Genomic DNA, 18,670 nt, shown 5'->3' on the forward strand with positions numbered 1-18,670 from the left:
TCACTTAAATGTTACAGAAAGTTCTCACACTATTTCACATATCTCAAAGACTCATCCATCAGATGTTTTCCAACAACTCTGAAAGCTCCCCACTACAGCCAGTCCCTCTACCATTCACCAGAGATCGTGATAACATATCTCAAATGCCTTGTATTCCTGTTATTTGAGTTTATTCTCCTGGTCTGCCACAGACTTTAGCCAAGTCACATCCTTCCTCCCACACCTACCACATATCTCAGCTTCTCAGCCCTAAAACTGAGATAATGACCCAGCAAAATCCTGTTTGCATACAGCCATAAGGGACTCTACTGCTGAAGGGAGGCACAGCAGGGAAGAGGCAGGAGGAAAGTCTGAGAGCAGTGGTGGGGTGTGCTGGGAAGCAGGAGGGGGCAAGCATGGACAGGCAACAGTTTCCTGTCCAATTCCTCTCCAGTCTCCTCTGCAAGGCCATTCGGGTCTCTGGGGAGAGTGCAGAACTGGCTCCACGAGCACAGGAAGAGATGATAAACAGCCATTTAGCAACAACCTTACTCTCCCACAAGCCAATCTGTTTTGGCTATATAGAGAAATTTAAGCCATTTTTTGCTGATTTTACAACAGAAGGTTGTGATGATCTAGCAAGTGGAGCCAGGTTTGCTGAAGGACCATGAGAGAGATAATAAGAAAACACTGAAGAAAGCTCTCATTTCTCCCACTGTTTTGAGATACAATCTTTGCTGAGCACTGCCTCTGACACAAGCTTGTAGAATGTGCAGGACAACTTAAAGTCTTCATATAAGGGGTGTTTATGCATCTTACTTCAAACATCTGCAGCCCTGCAGTACTGCCCAGATTTTCTTCCAAACTAAAGCAGCTCTCCAGCCTTATGAGAAATCAGCCCAGCCTACTCTGGTATGAGCAGGGGATGCACAATAAGTTTCCTGCTTAGCCCCAAAGAGAGACTGGTGCCAGACCTCAAGTTGTCTCTGTTACTGGGCTGTATCCTCAGCTCTTATCTCTGCTGGTCCAGTTGCTGCCCTGGATGGCAGAAGTCTTCAATGTGCTGCTGTCCCACCCTGGTCTGCTCCACCCCAAACCTCTCCCCCAGCTCCAGGCTCCATACACATTCTTGCTCCTTCAGGCTATCAGTTAAAACCCAGTACTTGGCAACTGTTTCTTCCAGGTCTCTCTTCTGGTCTTCCATCTTATGCGTCTCAGCCTTGAAGATTTCCTCGCTGTCCTTCCTCTCTCTCTCAAAGTTTTTCGTCATTTCTTCCTCGTAATAGTTTATCTGTTAGGATGAGACAGGATTTGGATATTAGCACCATGCTCCTGAGAGCTCCCCTCTCCTCCGATAGCTCTGACTCAGATCAACCTATTGGTCACTCTAAACAGGCAGTTCTGGTCCCTACCGAACTTAAAGCAATAGTCAGTCTCACACAGCAGTCTCTAATAGGCAGATATCAGTGGGTCCCAGCTCTTCACAGCAAGCAGTGCAGCTCTCCCCTTCCTCCTTGTTTGCAAGGGACCCCAGAGAGATGGGAGAGGCCAGGGCATCATCCACCACTGTTCCTCATATCCTTCCTCCACTCCACAGAGTGGTCCCTTGTCCTAGATGTGGTGATGAGTAGTTGCTGCCCCCCACAACTCCCCTGTAAATTATGCTGAGAGCTCCTAGATTTGATGAGCACAAAGGCAAGACTGTGAAGCAGGCAGAAGACCTGCAAGCAGCTTTGTGCTCCTTGAACTATTCCTCGCCTGTGTGACAGTTTAGGATTTACTCTTGCAGTGCAGTGGAAACCTGGCCAGCATTCCCGACCTCTCAGTTCAGCAGCAAAAGGGAGAGTGAAGGTGAAAACTGAAGCCTCTCGCATGAGCACTCACTGCTGTCTAAAAGGAGGGCTGGGCTCACACTGTCCCCTTAGGCCAAGTAGATTTAAAGTGTGCTGCAAGCCCAGGGAGACAGGGTTCTGACACCTCCCTATGCCCCCAGGAGACACCTAGCTGCTTCTCCTCCTGGTCCTGTTGCTGGTTTTACTACAATAGCAACACTGATCAGAATTAATATCTGGTTCCCCCTAAGGAGCAAGACCCACACGAACATTTTACAAGGTGACAGAGATTTTCACAAAGCCTTTGCCAGCCAGCGAGAGTTCCAAACCCTCATACCAGCTAAGATGGGCTGGGGAAGGACATGCAATAACCCCAGCAGAGAAAGAAGGTACCACCCTGCTGCCCAGCTTGAACTCTCCAGAAACCTTCCCAGAGCAGGTGCCCCATCAGCCATGCTGTAGCAGGGTGCTTACCAAACACTTGTACCATGAAATCAGGACATCTCCCCCCGCCCCCTCACCTTGGTTTCCAGCTGCACCTTCAGGTCACAGAGCTGCTCTTGGAGCTGCTCCATTGGGAGTGACATCTCTGTGCACACAGAAGTGGGAACCAGAGGGCAGGGAGAGCAGCACACTGGCAGAGAGGAGCCCTCTGAGGACAGGCCTACAAGACAGGACAGAATGGCTGCAGCTTCATCCAGTCAAGTCCATATAACCCCAAAAGATGGAGATCCCACACCTATTTGGCAACCACCCTAGTGCTGCGTCACCCCTCTGGGCCAGGAGTTTTTCCTAATGCTCAAAATTAATCTCCCAACCCACCATTTGGGGCTACTTCCTCTCTGTTTCCTCAACAACCTCAAAAGTGAAAATCTTCCTGTTCATTCCCAGCTGCCTAGTCCACAGGTCACTATCACTAGTTTTCAAGTTGGAAGAGCCTCCTTTCCTCCATCTCCCTCCTTCTCGCCACCCAACATGCCCTTCCTTCCCTTCCATGGCTGCACAGTACCAGAACTGGCAGCAAGAGCACAGGCACAAGAAGCTGACCCACATTCCCATGGGAACTCCGATCTGGAGGGAACCCTGTTGTTGCTGAGAAGACAGACAGACACTGAACCCTCCTGCATTTTACCTCCTGCTGGCAGCCCTTGCTCAGCCCTGCTCTCCTGTAGCTGGAGACACAGCCCTTCCAGTTCCCTTTGCAGCACTCTGTTCTGGTTCCACAGCACCTGAAGCAGAGACTGGTCATGATGCAGCTTCAAAGCTCCCCAGGGCTGCAGGGGGCTGAGCGTCCACAGCTCCCAGCAGCTGTGTGTACTCAGGACCTCTTGCAGCATGAAGAGCAGAGCCTGCTCTCCAGCACAGTCACAGAATAAGGCAAAGGGATTTTCTTCCTTCCCACACAGGCAGAGATGAGAGATTTTTGGAAGAGCCAAAGTAGAAATACAAGACCAGAATACCATGACCACCACCACTAGACACCATAAAACACAAAAAGCCACAAGCAATTGCCCCTGCATGCAAAAGCACACAATACCAGGGGTTTTTGCAGACACCTCGGAGGTTTGAACCTCCTGAGATGCCTCCTGACCTAAGTACAACTATTGCTTGGGACCAACACACAAGAAACAGTATTATCTCCGTACAATCCCTCACACAGCCCAGAGGTTTGCATTTACATTTTGAGGATGCTCCTGTGGACCTCTGGGCTAGCCAACAAGCACTGTTGTATGCAGATAAAGCAACAGCAGGATTTATGGTGAAACAAGCTCCACAGGGCTCTGGAAAGGAACATCTCCAGGTTGTGGAGGAATAAAGTGAGGTGAGGAGGTACTGATCCCATGGGAAGTACAGCATGAGGCACGTCCTGCCTCAGAGGCAAGCACAGGAGTTTATCCCATCTCAGTGCCAACATCAGCCTGGAGCAGGGAGTTCTACGGCTGGTGTTGCTGACTTGCTGTGAGCCACCACATCAGTGCAATGAGCCACTTCCATGCAGGTGTCATGAGCTGGGCAACTGCGTGTTTCACTTCACACCCTCCAGCCCACACCAGAAGCAACGGCATACAAGGCATCCTGCCTCCCTCTGGACTGTCCACTTCGAGCAAACATCGGTTTATATTGCAGCACCAAGCATCTTCAACCCTCTGGTGCCACCTGCAGCAATGCTGCGCCAGAGAGTGCTCCAGCACGTTTGCCTCTAAGTACAAGAAGGGCTATGTGCTGCATCCCTGAAATAGTGTTGCTTAAAATGCAGGTTTCAGCCCCTGTTGGGGGGATTTGGTAAGTCATTGTCTCTACTCAGTGGTGTTCACCAGCGACAAGTGGCACATGGAAACAAACAGGCAATGCGATAAGCACAGAACTCAGGAGCCAAGGCACAGAGTACCCAGCAACTCACAACAAGCAAGACACACAAGTCACTTAAAAATGAGAGAAGGGAAACAGGCTGTGCTCACGTCCCAGAGAGCCCAAAGGCCTGGACAGGAGCACAGCACTCTGCAAGATATACAACACACACAACACCAATGCCTGGACCACATACACACTAGGTACCTGGACATGCTCACCTTGACTCTCTAGCAGAGTCCAGCAGCAACAAGTTTTGTAGAGGTTGTTAAAGTGAGGTAAGAAGGAGGAAGGGAAAAGCAAAAAGAATTCTGCTGGTAACATGCTTTTCAAAGAAGAACAGCTTTCTACTCGTGTTTGAGAAGAAATGCAACAGAGCCCAGAGTGGTCTGTCCTTATACACAGAGCTACATGGTTCCCAAACAAAATAGCCTGTGGCTACAGGGTGCCAGGAAGAGAAGAATTTATAACCCACCCTTATTCCTCTCTGCCAGCATCCCAGCAAGGGAACCAACTGCAGAAGCAAGGAGACAGGTTGCTTTACTGGGGGCAAAACTGTGTCCTGCCAAAGGACACTGAGCAAGGCAAGAGGGATCCCCCCTCTGCACTCTGATCAGGACTGCCTCCTTCCTCTCTGCCAGGACAAAGTGCCCAAGAGATGTGCCAGTGAGAGCTGTACTTCCACAACAGCATCGCTGGAGAGCTGCCCACCCGTACCTGGCACTGCCGCTCGTACTCCAGGACAATCTCAGCAAAGAGCTCACTCTGGTTCGGTAGCTCTGGGCTGTGGGGCTCCACCTGACGCAGCTGCACAAGCAGAGGGAAACACTTCTCAGCAAGGAAATCATCACCTCTCCAAATGGAGAGGCAAAAGCTCTACTAAATCACCGCAGTCATGGTGCTACACCCATAGATTCAATGGAAGGGTTCCTATTGACACCTGGAGGATGGGTCAGATGCAGAAAGAGGAGGAAAAACATTTTTCTTCATGTGTGAGAGACACCAAACTACAGGCATGCTAGCTTTCCCAAACTAGCTAACCAGATCACAGGCTCATGTCTTTCCCCAGATCCATTTTACCAGGTGCCTAAGTGGATTGGAAGACACTAAAACTAACCTTTTACTTCAATACTTGTGAAAAAGAAAGCTTTTCTTTTCTGGAAACCAGATTCTAAAGTTCTCACTTGCAGACTGTAGATTCATAGAATTTTCTATAATTGCAAACTTTTCTCATTCTTTTTTTTCAAACTTTGAAAGGTCTAAATTAAAAGCCAGTACTTTTCCTTTCCAGGTTGTTATTAACGTGCAGGAGAATTCAAAGCAGGGGGAACCAGAACAACTGAGCCAAAATAAAATTCACAGAAAAGGTTCAGGTTTTTTTATGAGTTCCTGAGAAGTTCATGTTTAACCATAACAGAGAAAGGCAGGCTACCTTGTCCTTCACAATGCAGTTGAGATACTTCTGCAGCTGCAAAACCTGCTTTTCAGAGGCCGCCAGTTTCTCAGCCATGTCCGCAACCTTGTTTTTCAGCTCTGTGTTCTCCTGCAGACAAAAGGGAGAAGATTCTCTTGACGTTGTGGGTCCTCGCATGACAACATGAGTTCATCAGCCATGGGCCTTTATCAGGAAGCTGTAAAACAACCCGCTCATCAGCATGTCAAATGCAGCACAGCTCACAGGAGACCCTGCTTTGGACAACCACGCTGCTAATACACACCAGACGGGCTGGGGTTTGACTCATGTCTCCAAAGGACAGATGTAGGAGTGGGTTTTGCAGAATCAGAGCTAGGCAGCCCCACAGGGTCATCTCTACCTCTGCTTCACGAAACCATGGTTTCCCTCACAGCCAACAAAGGCAGCAAGGCCTGAGCTATCTCTGTACTTCTACACTGAACAGCACTGGAAAAATTCCAGGCACGTGGACACCACCATCTCTGTTTTTGGAATGGTCCCCGGCACAATTTTACCCGCAGCCAACAAGTGTTCAGGTGTTACCAAAGGCCAAACTCTTCACAACAGACAACATGGGGGTTTAATAATGTCATGGCAAGGGAACGAGCTCTTTATTTAATTTAATAGTATGGATGTGGCTGATGATTTTTCTGCATAGAACTCCTGTCCTTCCCAGCAAGAGTGACACAAACCATCCATCTTTGCTACCACCTCTGTTTTGCCTCCTGTGAAGTGAAAATTTCTCATCCAGGGCAGTTTTACTTACCTGCACCGTGTGGTTCAGTCTCCCTTGCAGGATGGCCTCTTTACCCTGAAGAAACTGCGTACTGGCCTCCAGTGTTGCTTGGTGTTTGACTGCTTGCTGCAAAAGCAGCTCTTTTGCCTCTGTTTCTGCCTGAGCATCCCTGTGGAAGAAAAGCAACATGGCTGGGGCACCCAGTTCGTATTCTCAGATGGCCATGTGTTCCAGACACCCCCTCTCACCATGCACAAAGCAGGAGATGAAAGCTTAGTTGGAGGGATGCTGGGACTGTGGGGAGAGGGGCAGGTGGGATCTTCAGGGACTTCTCTGCCACTGACACAATGGCAAAACATGTGGGAGATTCTTAAGGGGAGACTGGGACAGGAGAAAGATGCTGTGGGCACCCACAGGAAAACCACTTTCCCTGCCCCACCAAAACGACCTCTCCTACTTGAGCTTGCTCTGGGTGTGCTTGAGAGCGACGTACAGCTCTTCCAACTCCCTGTCAAGCTCTAGGCAGTGTCTCTCCACTTTCTCCAAGTCCAGCCTTGCCTTGTCCCTCTCCCTGGCAATCTGCCTGACCTGGATCCTGCAGGCACAGCAAGCAGCACATTAAGAGACATCTCACACATCCCACAGAAGGGCCCACCGCACAGGGAGCAGCACCTTTACCTGAGGCACTGCAGTTTGTGACTGTAGGAGGTGACAGTTGCATGCTGAAGTCCGTTCCTGGGAACCATTAATGTGTTGTCCAAAGCTGCAGGCAGCTCTGCCAGGTTCACCTGCTCCTCTGTGCTGCCACTCAGCCTCTGCAAGCACAGTGCAGACCGAAATCACTTTCTCCCTCTTCTAACAGTGCCAAGAGCACTTCTGTTGCTATACCATCTGACCCCTCCACCAGTCTTTCAGAGATCCACCCCCATCTCATAGACAAGCTTAGGTCACACCCACCCCAGATCTGCCCCAGCCCTGGGGTGGCCAAACTCTGCCACCCCATCATGAACCTGACCACAAGTGCTTCTTCCACTCCAGACAGCTGCTTGCTGAAAGGCCTTGCTGCTCACTTCACTCACTACTAGACAAGGCAGTACCAGAGACCTTAAGGATCTCCTCCAAGTTCTCCCGGGGCTCACACGGCAATGACAAGTTCAAGTTTGGCAAATCTAGTGCCATTCAATGCTGGAGAAGAGATGTGGGCCCACAAAGCTCAGCCAGAAGGATCAACTACTTCCCTGTGCACTCTCCTCTGACACTGTGGAAAAAAGCAGTGGAGGTGAGTCAGTGGGCTACAACTGGCAGAGAAAAACTGACAGCTTTCCATATTGAAAGGAAACTCCAGGGATCCCTTCAATGTTGGAGAACATTCTAAAAACAACACCAAGCTGCCAGGAAGATGATGTTCTGAGCTGCCTCTAAGGAGCAGGATAACAGGCACAGACCATGCACTTCGGTCTCCCTACTAACCCATGAAAATTCAGTATCCACAGAAAGAACAATGTGGAAAGTTATATAGCATCAGAGGGTCTAGTGAAAACTGTCATATGGGGACTGTCATCCCACATTTTGTTTGATCTAGAAGTTAAAATTGGGCTGAGGTCAGCTTCAAAGGTAAATGAGATTCAGCCAAGCTGAACCAAAAAGCAGAAGCCAGAAAGCTGATACAGAACTGGTAATGTCTCCAAGAGTACCAATTTCACACCAGGTTTGGAGGGAGCCTATCCTCAGAGAACTGTTACCTCAAAATCTTAAGCAAAAAGAACTTGAAACAATTACTTTTTTCTTTTTTTTTTTTGGAGTTGTTTTACTCAGGATCCTGGATGGAGCTGTCCTGGCTGTCAGAGTAATCAGCTATTCACTTCTGCCTTAATGCAGTAAAGCACAGTTACTTCAAAAGCATTTGCAAATGCCTTATCAGTCCTTGGAATTAAAAGCATTAAGGAAAAAGGAGTATTTCACATCAAACAAAAAGAAATGTGCATGAAGCTTGCTTCATGCACTTGTTGTTAAACCACAGCAGCAATAAAAAGGGGACATCCTGAGTCACAAGAGGTGCAAACATATCAGTGGTTCTGAAGCCAATGAACTGGGATGCTCTTTATCTTCTGCTAGGATATGCATCCCTCTCTCTCCTGTAAAAAGATGAGGCCCAGCAGCCCCCTCTTTTTCTGTATTACCATCCTACTCTACCTGCACAGGGTTTGCTCCTATTCAGGCAGCTCCCAAGGGAGCCTTTTGGTCACCAAGCAGTGGGTGAAGTCCAGATCACAACCAAACACTGACTGACAAGTGGAAAACCAGGATCCTTTTTACGAAGAAATCTTTCTGCCTTTCAGCTCAGCCCATGAAGTTACGACAGTCTTGGCTGCTTGAAAGACACTGACGTACCCTGGAAAAAGGTGGTCATGTGGCTGAACAAGCCAAACTGCAACCTCAAAGCTCACTCTTCCATCTCCATCCTTCTCCAGTTTAGTGAATACATCTTTGAGCTCCCAAAAAATGAGTACAAGGGAAACCCACCAGCTGCTGGAGCACAGCTCAAAGCATCCAAACAGCTTCTTAAAATAAATCCACCTTTTTTACAGTGAAAATAGAACACAATTAAAAAACTTTTCTTGAAAACTACAATGTTGCTCTGTTTCCAGGCACACGCAAAGAAACAAACTCCTCTCCACAAAGTCTGAAATGTGAGTTCGAGTAGTGGATGCAGACAGGTATAAAAGCCACTTGAATCCTGCTTCAGTTTTGGGAGAGAAGGAGAGATCCCATGCCTAATCTGGGACCCTGAAGAGATACAGTTACTAGCCCAGATGCCTCCAGAGTTCCCTTCCCACCTAACCCTGACTCAGTCAGGCACTACAGACCAGGTTCTCTCCATGAGAAGTCATCTGTGTCCCCAAGGAAATGTAGCCATGCTGGAGTATTCCAGCTCAGGACCAGAGCCTGCGGTCCAGGAAAGGCCAAGCTTACTTTTGATAGTCATGTCCTTTGACTCTACAGATTCACTGCCCAGAACTCACCCCCACGTCTCTCAATAAGCCAGCCCCCAGCCTCTCCCTGCTCACGTCCTTCCTCAACTCCTTCAGCCAAATGCTGGCTGAGGAAAGCCTTCCCCTCCTACACTTGCCTCCTCTGGGAGGGCCTGGGCATGAGCCTCAGCCACATCCAAGGAAGGGCTGGGCACCTGCCAGGAGCTGCAGGTTAGGTCAGGCTTCCGCATGAAAACACAGTACACATCAGCCATCCTAAAAAAACAGCCTCCTCACAACTATTTGTGTAAAAAGAACTGTGAGGTCCAAGCCCCCTGTATCTGTATTCACCCCTGTAAGGACAAAGAGTACAGCAAATATCACTGACACAACAAGGATGCCTGGGAACCAAGCAGCATGGCTGCCCTGTCATAAACTCAAATCAGGCCTGCTAGCACCATGCCACACTCCTACACTCTGCCACAAATCCCAGAGGATCCGCACCATGTACTCTTCTTTTGGCTTCCTAATACATAACACACAGGGAGGAGGAAGACATCATACCTTGTGCCTCCAGCGTCGTGTTCACAAGAGCTTTATCACTTTCAGCTTGTTTGCCTTCAGGTTCTATAACAAGAAAAATGAGGAAAGAGGACCAGTCACAGCCTGCCTCAGGGCAGGAGTCACACACCCCAAACCTGCTGGCTCCACTCAGACTTGCGGCTCCTGACATACTTGCTCACAACCAGAACGGGAACAACCGATGTGAAGCACTCAGCCTGACCCACTCAGGCACCCTCAGGCACACCGGGACTGGAAATATTTGTGGGTTTTGTAACAACTTAATTTTACCATATCAAATATTTTAGCTCAAAAGAGTGCCTACCAGGCAGGAGAGAGCCTTCCCCAACAGAAGTGTAAGCGTTTGTTCAGAGATCAGTTAAGTATTCAGGATACCTGTGGTGGGAGGACGATTAAATCTGCCCTCTCTTCAAGGATTTAAAAAAAAAAAAAATGTAGGAAGAGGAGAAAAAGAGGAAAAGATGGAAGAAGCAACTCCTGCTGAAATCCCAGATGGGAATGGAGGATAAGGGGGTGCAGCATGCCTACAGTGAAACCCTCTGCCCCAAAATAAAATCCAGAGATCCAGCTCTGTGAAAACTGGATCTCAGCGCTTCCATGACATGGACAGAGAAATTCAAAAGGCGATGAAAAGTAGAGCAAACCATGGGTCCTATTCCTTTGTTCTCTGTTGAGAACCTCTAAATTTTGTTAAACTGCCAGGGCTGAGCTAAGGTTTTACAAATGAATCCTTGATACCCACAGGCTTGCAGAAAAGGTGATATAGTCCAACAGCCAGCCCAAAAGTGCCTGGGGTGTTCCTGGGTCTGGACACTGGACTTTTACACAGGGAAGACAGGCTGTACCTACAGACATCAGCACTTATGGCTTTCCAAAGGGGGCCACATGACCACACAACCAGAGACCAGGGCCTATCCCTCTCATCGTAAGCAGGGAAGTGAACTCGCATTCCCCAGGTGTAACCTCCAACTCCCTCTTCGCGGCGTTTCAAGAAGGATCTACATCCTCACGGGAGGCAAACAAGGGCCGGCAGCCCAGCGCACTCTGCAGGCACTCTGCAGGCCGCACGCCGGGCCTCGCCAAGAGGGATGGTACAGGTGCTCCCCCTCACCTTGCGCAGGCCCTTGGGCGCCGGGGTGGAGGCCGCGTCGTGCCGGTATCGGCACGACGCGGCCTCCCCCCCCCGGCGCCCAATGGCCCATGATCAAAGCGTGGGGCACACCATCCCCACTGCCCCCGGCCCGCACTCACCGCGCCGCCGCGCATGCGCACGCCGTGCCAACCTTCCCGCCCACGCCCCCTGCGCATGCGCACGCCGCAACTGCCGTCCTTCTCACAGCCCTGGCGCATGCGCACGCCGCGTCCCCTGCCTCCACGCAACCCCGCGCATGCGCAATCCGGCGGTGTCTCGGTGCGCGGCGGCGGCGCCATTGAACGGTGCGTGAGGGGTGGGCGGTGGGAGAAGGGAAAGGAGTCAACCATGTCGGGGTCGTCGGGATCTGGCGGGACGGGCAGCTCGGCGCGGAAGCGGCTGATGAAGGAGGAGGACATGACGAAAGTCGAGTTCGAGACGAGCGAGGAGGTGGACGTGACGCCCACGTTCGACACCATGGGGCTGCGGGAGGACCTGCTGCGCGGCATCTACGCCTACGGTGCGCGGTGGAGCGGCGGCGGGGGGAGAGGGAGGGTGGGGGGTTCGTGGTCGGTGGCGGCGGCCGGATGCGGGGCCGTGCGCCTGCGCGGTGCTGCCGCCGCCTGCTCGGTGGCGGGGCCGCCCCGGCGCGCTGAGGGTAACGACCGCCTCCGCAGGTTTTGAGAAGCCGTCGGCCATCCAGCAGCGAGCCATCAAGCAGATCATCAAGGGGAGAGACGTGATCGCACAGTAAGTGGGGCCGTGCCCTGAGGGGACTGCGGGCCCGGGAGAGGGGGGACGGGCGGGTTGGTCACACTCGCCTGCCTCAAGCGAGATCTGTCACCCAAGATCCTCGGCTGCTGCTTGGCAGGATCAGGGAAATCACATCACTAGCGATACGGGGTGAAATGGGTTAACTTGTACATAGACTGTCATCCTAAGAGTTGTTAATGTCAGATTTATTAGGTTTAGGCATGTCACTGTAATGAAGATTCTGCTGAGATATTCTGTGTTCTCAGTGAACACAGTCTCTTTGAGACTCTTGGGAATGTTTTCCAGTGAAACCAGAGAAGTATTGGGATAACTGCAGTCTCAATCAAGGGGAAGAGTAAGCAGAAGAAAATCAACTGTATAGTAGTCTTTAGAAACAAAGAAGGATATGCATCCCACTGAAAAAAAATCTTTTCTAGGTTACTAGTGGAAATTACTAGCTTTCCAAACTGTATTTGCCTGTCTATCATTTACTTTCAAAGAAAAAAAAAATTATGTACAACAAACTGCAGGAAGTGAAAATGCTTGTTGGATAAGAAGTAAATATGCCAGAGCTGGGGACCCTGCCACAGAGTGCTCTATCCTTGATATTGCAGTTCTCAAAGCTGCCTGTCTGCAGGCTGTGTCAGATACCCTGTTGGTAATACTGACATCCTTGCAATGAAAGAGTGGCAAAGAACAGAAGGTGGAATATACTGAAATTGCCTCTGTTGTTTGTCCAGACATCCATAGTATTAACCAAACATCTGTTTCTCAGGTCACAGTCAGGAACAGGGAAGACAGCAACGTTCTCCATCTCTGTATTGCAGTGCCTGGATATACAGGTAATGTCATAACACATACTAAAAATATGTTTTATCTAAATTGGTAGAGTGTTCATCTTAAAAGCTTTTGTTTTTAGAGTGAGTAAATGAAACTTTACATTAAGATCTTTTAAACACGAGCAGTGAACTTCATACAAATTTCTGATTAAAAATTTCACCTCATTCTACTCTGTAGTAATTTATCTGTTAAACGCACCTTCAGATGAAGTCTTGTAATTGTAAAGTTGACTTAAACAGCTGACCTCTCTCACATACTTATTAGAGGGCTAAATTAATCTCTCAGCAGGCAGAATTGTCCTCAGTCTTAACAGCATCACCAATGTGTCTGAACAGTTGGCGCACATTGCACTGAATCAAACCTAGATTTTTGACTGACAGATGTCTGTATTTGTGATGGGTGTATTGTGTCCATCCAATTGTTTTTTTGAAGTATAACTTGAATATGTAGATGCTGTTGTATAAAACGATGATTTTCTGTGGGGCAGTACCCTCTTAAATAAAGCTGAGATTGTTCACCTGTCGCTGCCTGGGGACGTAGAAATAAATGTTCCATGTTCTAAATGAAAAAGTCACCTTCGTTTCGGTAAAGTGCTCATAATATCTTTCAAATGTGACACTTTAAAATGTGATCTTGGAATTCTTGTGCAATGCCAGGTTTTCATCTGAACCGAACATACCAATTTGAAGTGATTTAAATTTGTTTCTATTCTTTTGCACAAAAATTACACACTTTTAGAATTGTTTTCAGAAATTAGGTTGGAATAAAAAGTGAGCTTTCAACTGCTTAAGTGCTGTCTTGTCAAAAGTAACTTCATTAAGAGGCTGTTAATGTGTAAATGCTCTGTGTCAGAAGAGCTTTCTAGGTGTACTCACCCTTGCGAACACTACGTTTTAGCACAAAATTCTATAATTAATCCTTCAGATGTGACATTTCAGAGAACTGGAGGATCCATAATCTCTGTTATGCTTGGATGGTAGCTGCCCTGTGATTAACTGCCATGTGATCTCCTGTTGTAATCAGGTTCGTGAGACCCAGGCATTGATCTTAGCACCAACTCGGGAGCTGGCTGTGCAGATTCAAAAGGTAGGAGCATTTAAATCGTTATTGGTTCTCAGGTGTTCCCTGGCATGGCTGAAAGCACAGCTTCTGGTTTTTCTTTCTGTTCCTGATTGATAAAGGGCTGTTTTGCTCCGCTATCTTATAGCTGTTCTTGCTTACCTTTGACTGCTAGTCAATGTAGTCATGTTTTACACATTCCTAACTGAATTTTTATGGACAGCACTTTTAAAGCAGTTGTGATCCCTGTGGAACTGAATTCCCAGTGTTTGAAAGCCTGCTGTTGAGGGGGTTTGGGCAACGGACATAAAAAAATTCCTCTAACTGCTTATGCTTACATTTCTTTTAAAAAACACTGTATGGCTTTGCAGACGTGCATCTCTTTACAAATACAAGCTTCATGAGAGCTGTTAATTAAGCCATTGCTCTGTATTAACACAGGGTCTTCTTGCTCTGGGAGACTACATGAATGTCCAGTGCCATGCTTGCATTGGAGGGACCAACGTGGGTGAAGATATCCGAAAACTGGATTATGGGCAGCATGTTGTTGCTGGCACTCCAGGCCGTGTGTTCGGTAAGATGTGGGAGGCTATGTCACTTCCAGATTCAGACCTGAGTTGGGCCATGGGAACCTCCTGCAACTTCTGCGCGCTTAAATTTGAAATAGTGTGAAAATCACGTTTATTGTGACAACATTAATGTAACATGAATGTGAAGTGTAACAAGGTAACAACTCACTGTAGTAATATCTGGCAGAGATTAGAGGGATGTCAGTGGGGATAGTGTTTGGATTTTCTCTGCTTAAATTTTGCTTTTCATTGTTGAAGTGTTTCTTTATATGTTGGTGTGCGAACAAAGAGTATTTTTTAAGGAGAAAATATTACAATCCCAGGAGATACTTCAGAATCCTGAAAGAGATAAGAGCTGGGTCTATTTGAATGTCAAAGTTCAGTCCACATTTTCTGTGCACTGGCCATCGCTCAGGTGCACCTGCAGCTGGTACTTTCTGGTTTCATTACATGAAAATTTCTATATTTACTGTTCATGGCAGTTAACAGAGTGCTAGTGTCTTCCCTCAAGCATACATCGTCTAGATCTCTGAGAAACAGGCAGCAGTTTCTTGCACAAGTACCCATCACTGGAAGAACATAGGAAGAACATAGAGCTAGTCTCCACAAGTGAGAGAAAGAAGAAGGAAAAAAAAGGCAGCTGCCAAACTGCACTGGCTTGGAACAGCACACTAATGGCTTTCCTATCACAGTGTTAAGGGATTACACAAAGCCATGTGCTCTTTCAAACAGGATGTAGATTTGACCAGTCTGTTGACAAAAAGTTCATATAGCATTTGGCATTTCTCACATCCAGCTACAGTTGCTGTGGAAGACTGGGTCACCTGTCCTGTGCAAGTAGCAAATAGTGTCCAACAGCTTGGACTTGTAGAGCTTCCCTGCAGTCAGTGCTGCCTTAGCCAGGCCACAGAGACATCCCCCTAGGTTGCAGGGTGCAGTGAGCATGCTGTGGCCCTTGGGTGTGCCTTCTGTCACCCCTGTCTGTTGGCAACAGGGGAAGTGCCTGCCTCTCCTCCACCAAAATGCTCTGGCAGTGGCCAGGAGCAGTGTAGGCTTGCTTGCTTTCAGAGCCTTTTCATCTTACAATGTGAAATCTTACAGATATGATTCGTCGACGAAGTTTAAGGACTCGTGCCATCAAAATGCTGGTTTTGGATGAAGCAGATGAAATGCTCAATAAAGGTAAAATATTTGTCTCCCTTTTACTTCCATTCTCTGCACCTCTTTGTGATTCTGTGGTGTCCCAGCTGGCAGTCTCACCTCTAGAAACAATTGTTTTTGTCAAAGTTAGACCATTAAATTCATTGTAGGCTGTAATAGGTTAAAATAATATGTCTTCTCTGATTTAGTTGTAGTGTACTTTTCAATAGTTACAAATTCTAGAGGAGCTGCGAGTGGACCTGCTGCATACTTTACTGTGGATGTTTGGGAAAATTAGGAAGCTGTGAGCAGTATGTGACACTGGCTTTGAGTTACTGATTCACTCATCAATGTTCATCTTGTAGTGTAGGCCTAATACTGAATTCCAGATGTAATTGTGAAAGAACAGCATATTTGGGAGATGTGCTAATTGTTCTGTGCTACTTGATTTGCTTTTCAGGTTTTAAGGAGCAGATTTATGATGTGTATAGATACTTGCCTCCAGCTACACAGGTGGTTCTGATCAGTGCCACGTTACCTCATGAAATTCTGGAGATGACCAACAAATTCATGACAGACCCCATTCGCATCTTAGTGAAACGGTGAGTTTCCTTGGGAAGAACAGGAGCTCTAAAATTGGTCTAGCCCTGGGTGTTTCACAGTATTAACTCATTTAAATGTGCAGAGTCTCTCTTTTGTTCCTTCTCACTGTTGCAGTTTACCTAGGTGTTTGCAGACATCCTCATGTCCTGTTTTCCCGCAGAGGCCAATTCATCTTTATCCTTGTCTAGTTCTGTTTGCTGCTGCTCATCCTGAATGCCCTTCTGCCCTCTCATCCTCCCTATGCGGTCTCTTCTGGAAATTTACTTTTCATACCTACCTAATTCCCGTGCTCCTCTAGAGGATTTTTCTAGGCCTCGTCCATTAATTTCCTATCATACTGCAAACCAAAAAAGCCTTTAGCTGACTGATCCTGAAAACTCTCGAAGGTGTAGTTTATGTCTGGTGGTGTCACAGGTCCTCATGCACTGGAACTCAGCAGGAGTCAGGATGAATAGACCCAGCAACCCCCAGCATGTGTGGTGGAGGTGTGATCTCTGCTGAAGCACACCCAGCCCTTCTAACTGTGTTGTGTGTGCACCTACTTGTGGTATGGTACAGCTGTTTTTCTTCCTACAGTGATGAGTTGACCCTTGAAGGAATCAAGCAGTTTTTTGTGGCTGTGGAGAGAGAAGAATGGAAGTTTGACACCTTGTGCGATCTCTACGACACGCTCACAATCACGCAGGCTGTCATCTTCTGTAACACCAAAAGAAAGGTACAGCAGCAGCCATCAGATGGGCATTTACTTTCAGAGTGTGACTCGGGGGAGAATGCTAAGACAAATCCACTTAAGAGGGTTGGGTTGCTTCCCCTTTTGGGAATAGTTTAGTAAGAAGAGAAGTTAAACGTCTGTCTTTGGGATGTGCCTAGCTCAAACAGCTGGATGTAGGCAGACATCATATAGTTGGCAGGAGTTGCCTTTTTAGAGAAGTAGAACTTCTTATTCTTCTAATTGCTTGTAACCCTTGAAAGAAAGCCAGACGTTCTGAATAAATGCTCTTCAGTCCTTTCCTTTCAGGGCTTGTGTAGCCCTGTATCATGTAGCTGATACTTTGTAAGGTTTATTTACTTCATCTGGCTCCAGAGTGCTTGTTAATGTGTCTTTCAGTCCTTAACAGCAAACATTCTCTGGTTTCTGCAAACGTTCTCGAAGCACAAGTCACGCATTTGGCTGTCCTGAGCAAAGTACTAACCCAGGCTGCTTGGTTGTGTGCACAGGTAGACTGGCTCACAGAGAAGATGAGAGAAGCCAACTTCACAGTTTCATCCATGCATGGGGACATGCCACAAAAGGAGAGAGAGTCCATCATGAAAGAGTTCAGATCTGGCGCAAGGTAAATGCCTTCAACAGTGTTGCTTGCAGCATTGCTACCTCAGGGCAGGATTTCTTGTAGTGTCTGAAGGGAACAGGCCTCAGAAGCCCCTAACACCTCTCTTCTGAAGGCCTTGTTCAGGTCAAATTAGGAAGAAGTCTGAATCCCTTCTATCCCCTTGTGGTGTTGCAGGGTTGGGAGGTTGCCACTTTCCAAGGAGGGATGCTTATACTTCAAGGCATAGAATTACTCTGGTTTATGTTGCTGAAGAGCTTGGGAATTGCTGCATTTGAAATAAGGGAAAAAGTATTTGGGCTCTGTCCTCTGTATTTTAAACTTACGAGCATCATATTCTTTCTGAAAGACCAACACTGTCTTGGTACAATCTGTGTTCACTGAAGTTTGGTTGTTCTACTTGGGACAACTGTTCTTGCAGCAAAAGTGTGAATGATGCCAGTGTGCTGTGGACAGGGAGAAGTGTAGAATAGCAGGGCATGCTCTGTGCTGGTCACAATGACTTCTGAGCCCTCACACCCACCTCAGCAGGGTGGAACAGCAATAACTGTCCTCTTCTTTTTGCAGCCGAGTCCTTATTTCGACAGATGTTTGGGCTAGAGGCCTGGATGTGCCTCAGGTGTCCCTGATCATCAACTATGACTTACCCAACAACAGAGAACTCTACATACACAGGTAAGCTTGGCCTTCACATGTGGCAGTGTGGCTGGATTACCCTGTCCCAAGGTGGCTCCATTCTCTCTTTCTTTCTGCCTCCACAGAATTGGCCGGTCAGGCAGATACGGCCGAAAAGGTGTAGCAATCAACTTTGTGAAGAATGATGACATCCGCATCCTGCGAGACATCGAGCAGTACTACTCCACCCAGATAGACGAGATGCCCATGAATGGTGAGTGCAGGCCAGGCCCAGTGAGGCTGCTGCCCTCTTCCTTGTGCTGCATTGGAAGAGAAATGCCAGATGCTTTGTTTTGCCCCATGCCTCATTGCCATGCTTGACCCATCCTTGTTTCACCTGGGGAAGAACCTTGGAACAGCAGTAGGTGCGCTGTACTGCTGGACCGTGGCTCTCTGCACACATGGTGCTTATTTATGTTCTCTCATTTTCTCTCATTGCAGTTGCTGATCTTATCTGAAGATCCGTGTTTGTACTATTGGGAGTTGTACTATTTGGTAGCCTCCATAATTCTGTTTTGGACCCACATATTTTTACCATATTGCTGACTGTATGTTCTTGAGTTGAGCTGCACTTGGGAACTTGTGTAAATAATGTCTTTACTCCTGCCCATGTTTTTCAATTAAAAAAGTAAGTTTTACCATAACCTGTGCTTAATTACTTTAACCCA

At 47.8% G+C, this 18,670-nt stretch overlaps 2 protein-coding genes across 14 annotated transcripts in view; one reads left to right on the forward strand and one right to left on the reverse strand.

Annotated features, from left to right (window-relative positions):
* LOC136099302 (ninein-like protein) overlaps positions 1–11,339 on the reverse strand; it is a 23,084-nt gene extending 11,745 nt beyond the window's left edge. For 7 of the 13 annotated variants that reach the window (XR_010651069.2, XR_011738149.1, XR_010651070.2 and 4 more), the window contains exons 1-10: positions 11,155–11,339; positions 9,886–9,948; positions 7,028–7,164; positions 6,807–6,944; positions 6,380–6,518; positions 5,593–5,703; positions 4,878–4,967; positions 2,944–3,040; positions 2,333–2,475; positions 1,143–1,270 (exon numbers count right to left, since the gene is read on the reverse strand). Coding sequence is in view for 2 of the 13 variants with exons in the window: in XM_065833334.2 (XP_065689406.1) it covers positions 1,143–1,270; positions 2,333–2,475; positions 2,944–3,040; positions 4,878–4,967; positions 5,593–5,703; positions 6,380–6,518; positions 6,807–6,944; positions 7,028–7,095 (914 nt within the window). In the remaining 11 variants the exon portion in view is untranslated. The other 6 variants (XR_011738146.1, XR_011738147.1, XR_011738144.1 and 3 more) reach the window with 6 other exon arrangements.
* EIF4A3 (eukaryotic translation initiation factor 4A3) lies at positions 11,172–18,646 on the forward strand. Its single transcript, XM_065833342.2, has 12 exons — positions 11,172–11,555; positions 11,713–11,785; positions 12,564–12,630; positions 13,652–13,714; positions 14,129–14,261; positions 15,358–15,438; positions 15,857–15,998; positions 16,576–16,714; positions 17,218–17,333; positions 17,895–18,002; positions 18,089–18,216; positions 18,444–18,646. The coding sequence occupies exons 1-12, from the start codon at positions 11,210–11,212 to the stop codon at positions 18,458–18,460; spliced, it is 1,413 nt and encodes a 470-aa protein (XP_065689414.2). The 5' UTR covers positions 11,172–11,209; the 3' UTR covers positions 18,461–18,646.
* Positions 18,647–18,670: the final 24 nt, after the last annotated feature.

This window comes from Patagioenas fasciata, chromosome 3 (genome assembly GCF_037038585.1).
Source record: "Patagioenas fasciata isolate bPatFas1 chromosome 3, bPatFas1.hap1, whole genome shotgun sequence".
In the NCBI taxonomy this organism is placed as follows: Eukaryota; Metazoa; Chordata; class Aves; order Columbiformes; family Columbidae; genus Patagioenas; species Patagioenas fasciata.

What these genes read in the sequence shown, in the direction of transcription:
- EIF4A3 (XM_065833342.2), top strand. Translation starts at nt 11,210, where the DNA reads ATGCGCACGCCGCAACTGCCGTCCTTCTCACAGCCCTGGCGCATGCGC. An exon ending in GGGAGAGACGTGATCGCACA is followed by an intron (nt 11,786 to 12,563) that starts GTAAGTGGGGCC and finishes TCTGTTTCTCAG; the next exon opens with GTCACAGTCAGGAACAGGGA. An exon ending in TGCAGTGCCTGGATATACAG is followed by an intron (nt 12,631 to 13,651) that starts GTAATGTCATAA and finishes TGTTGTAATCAG; the next exon opens with GTTCGTGAGACCCAGGCATT.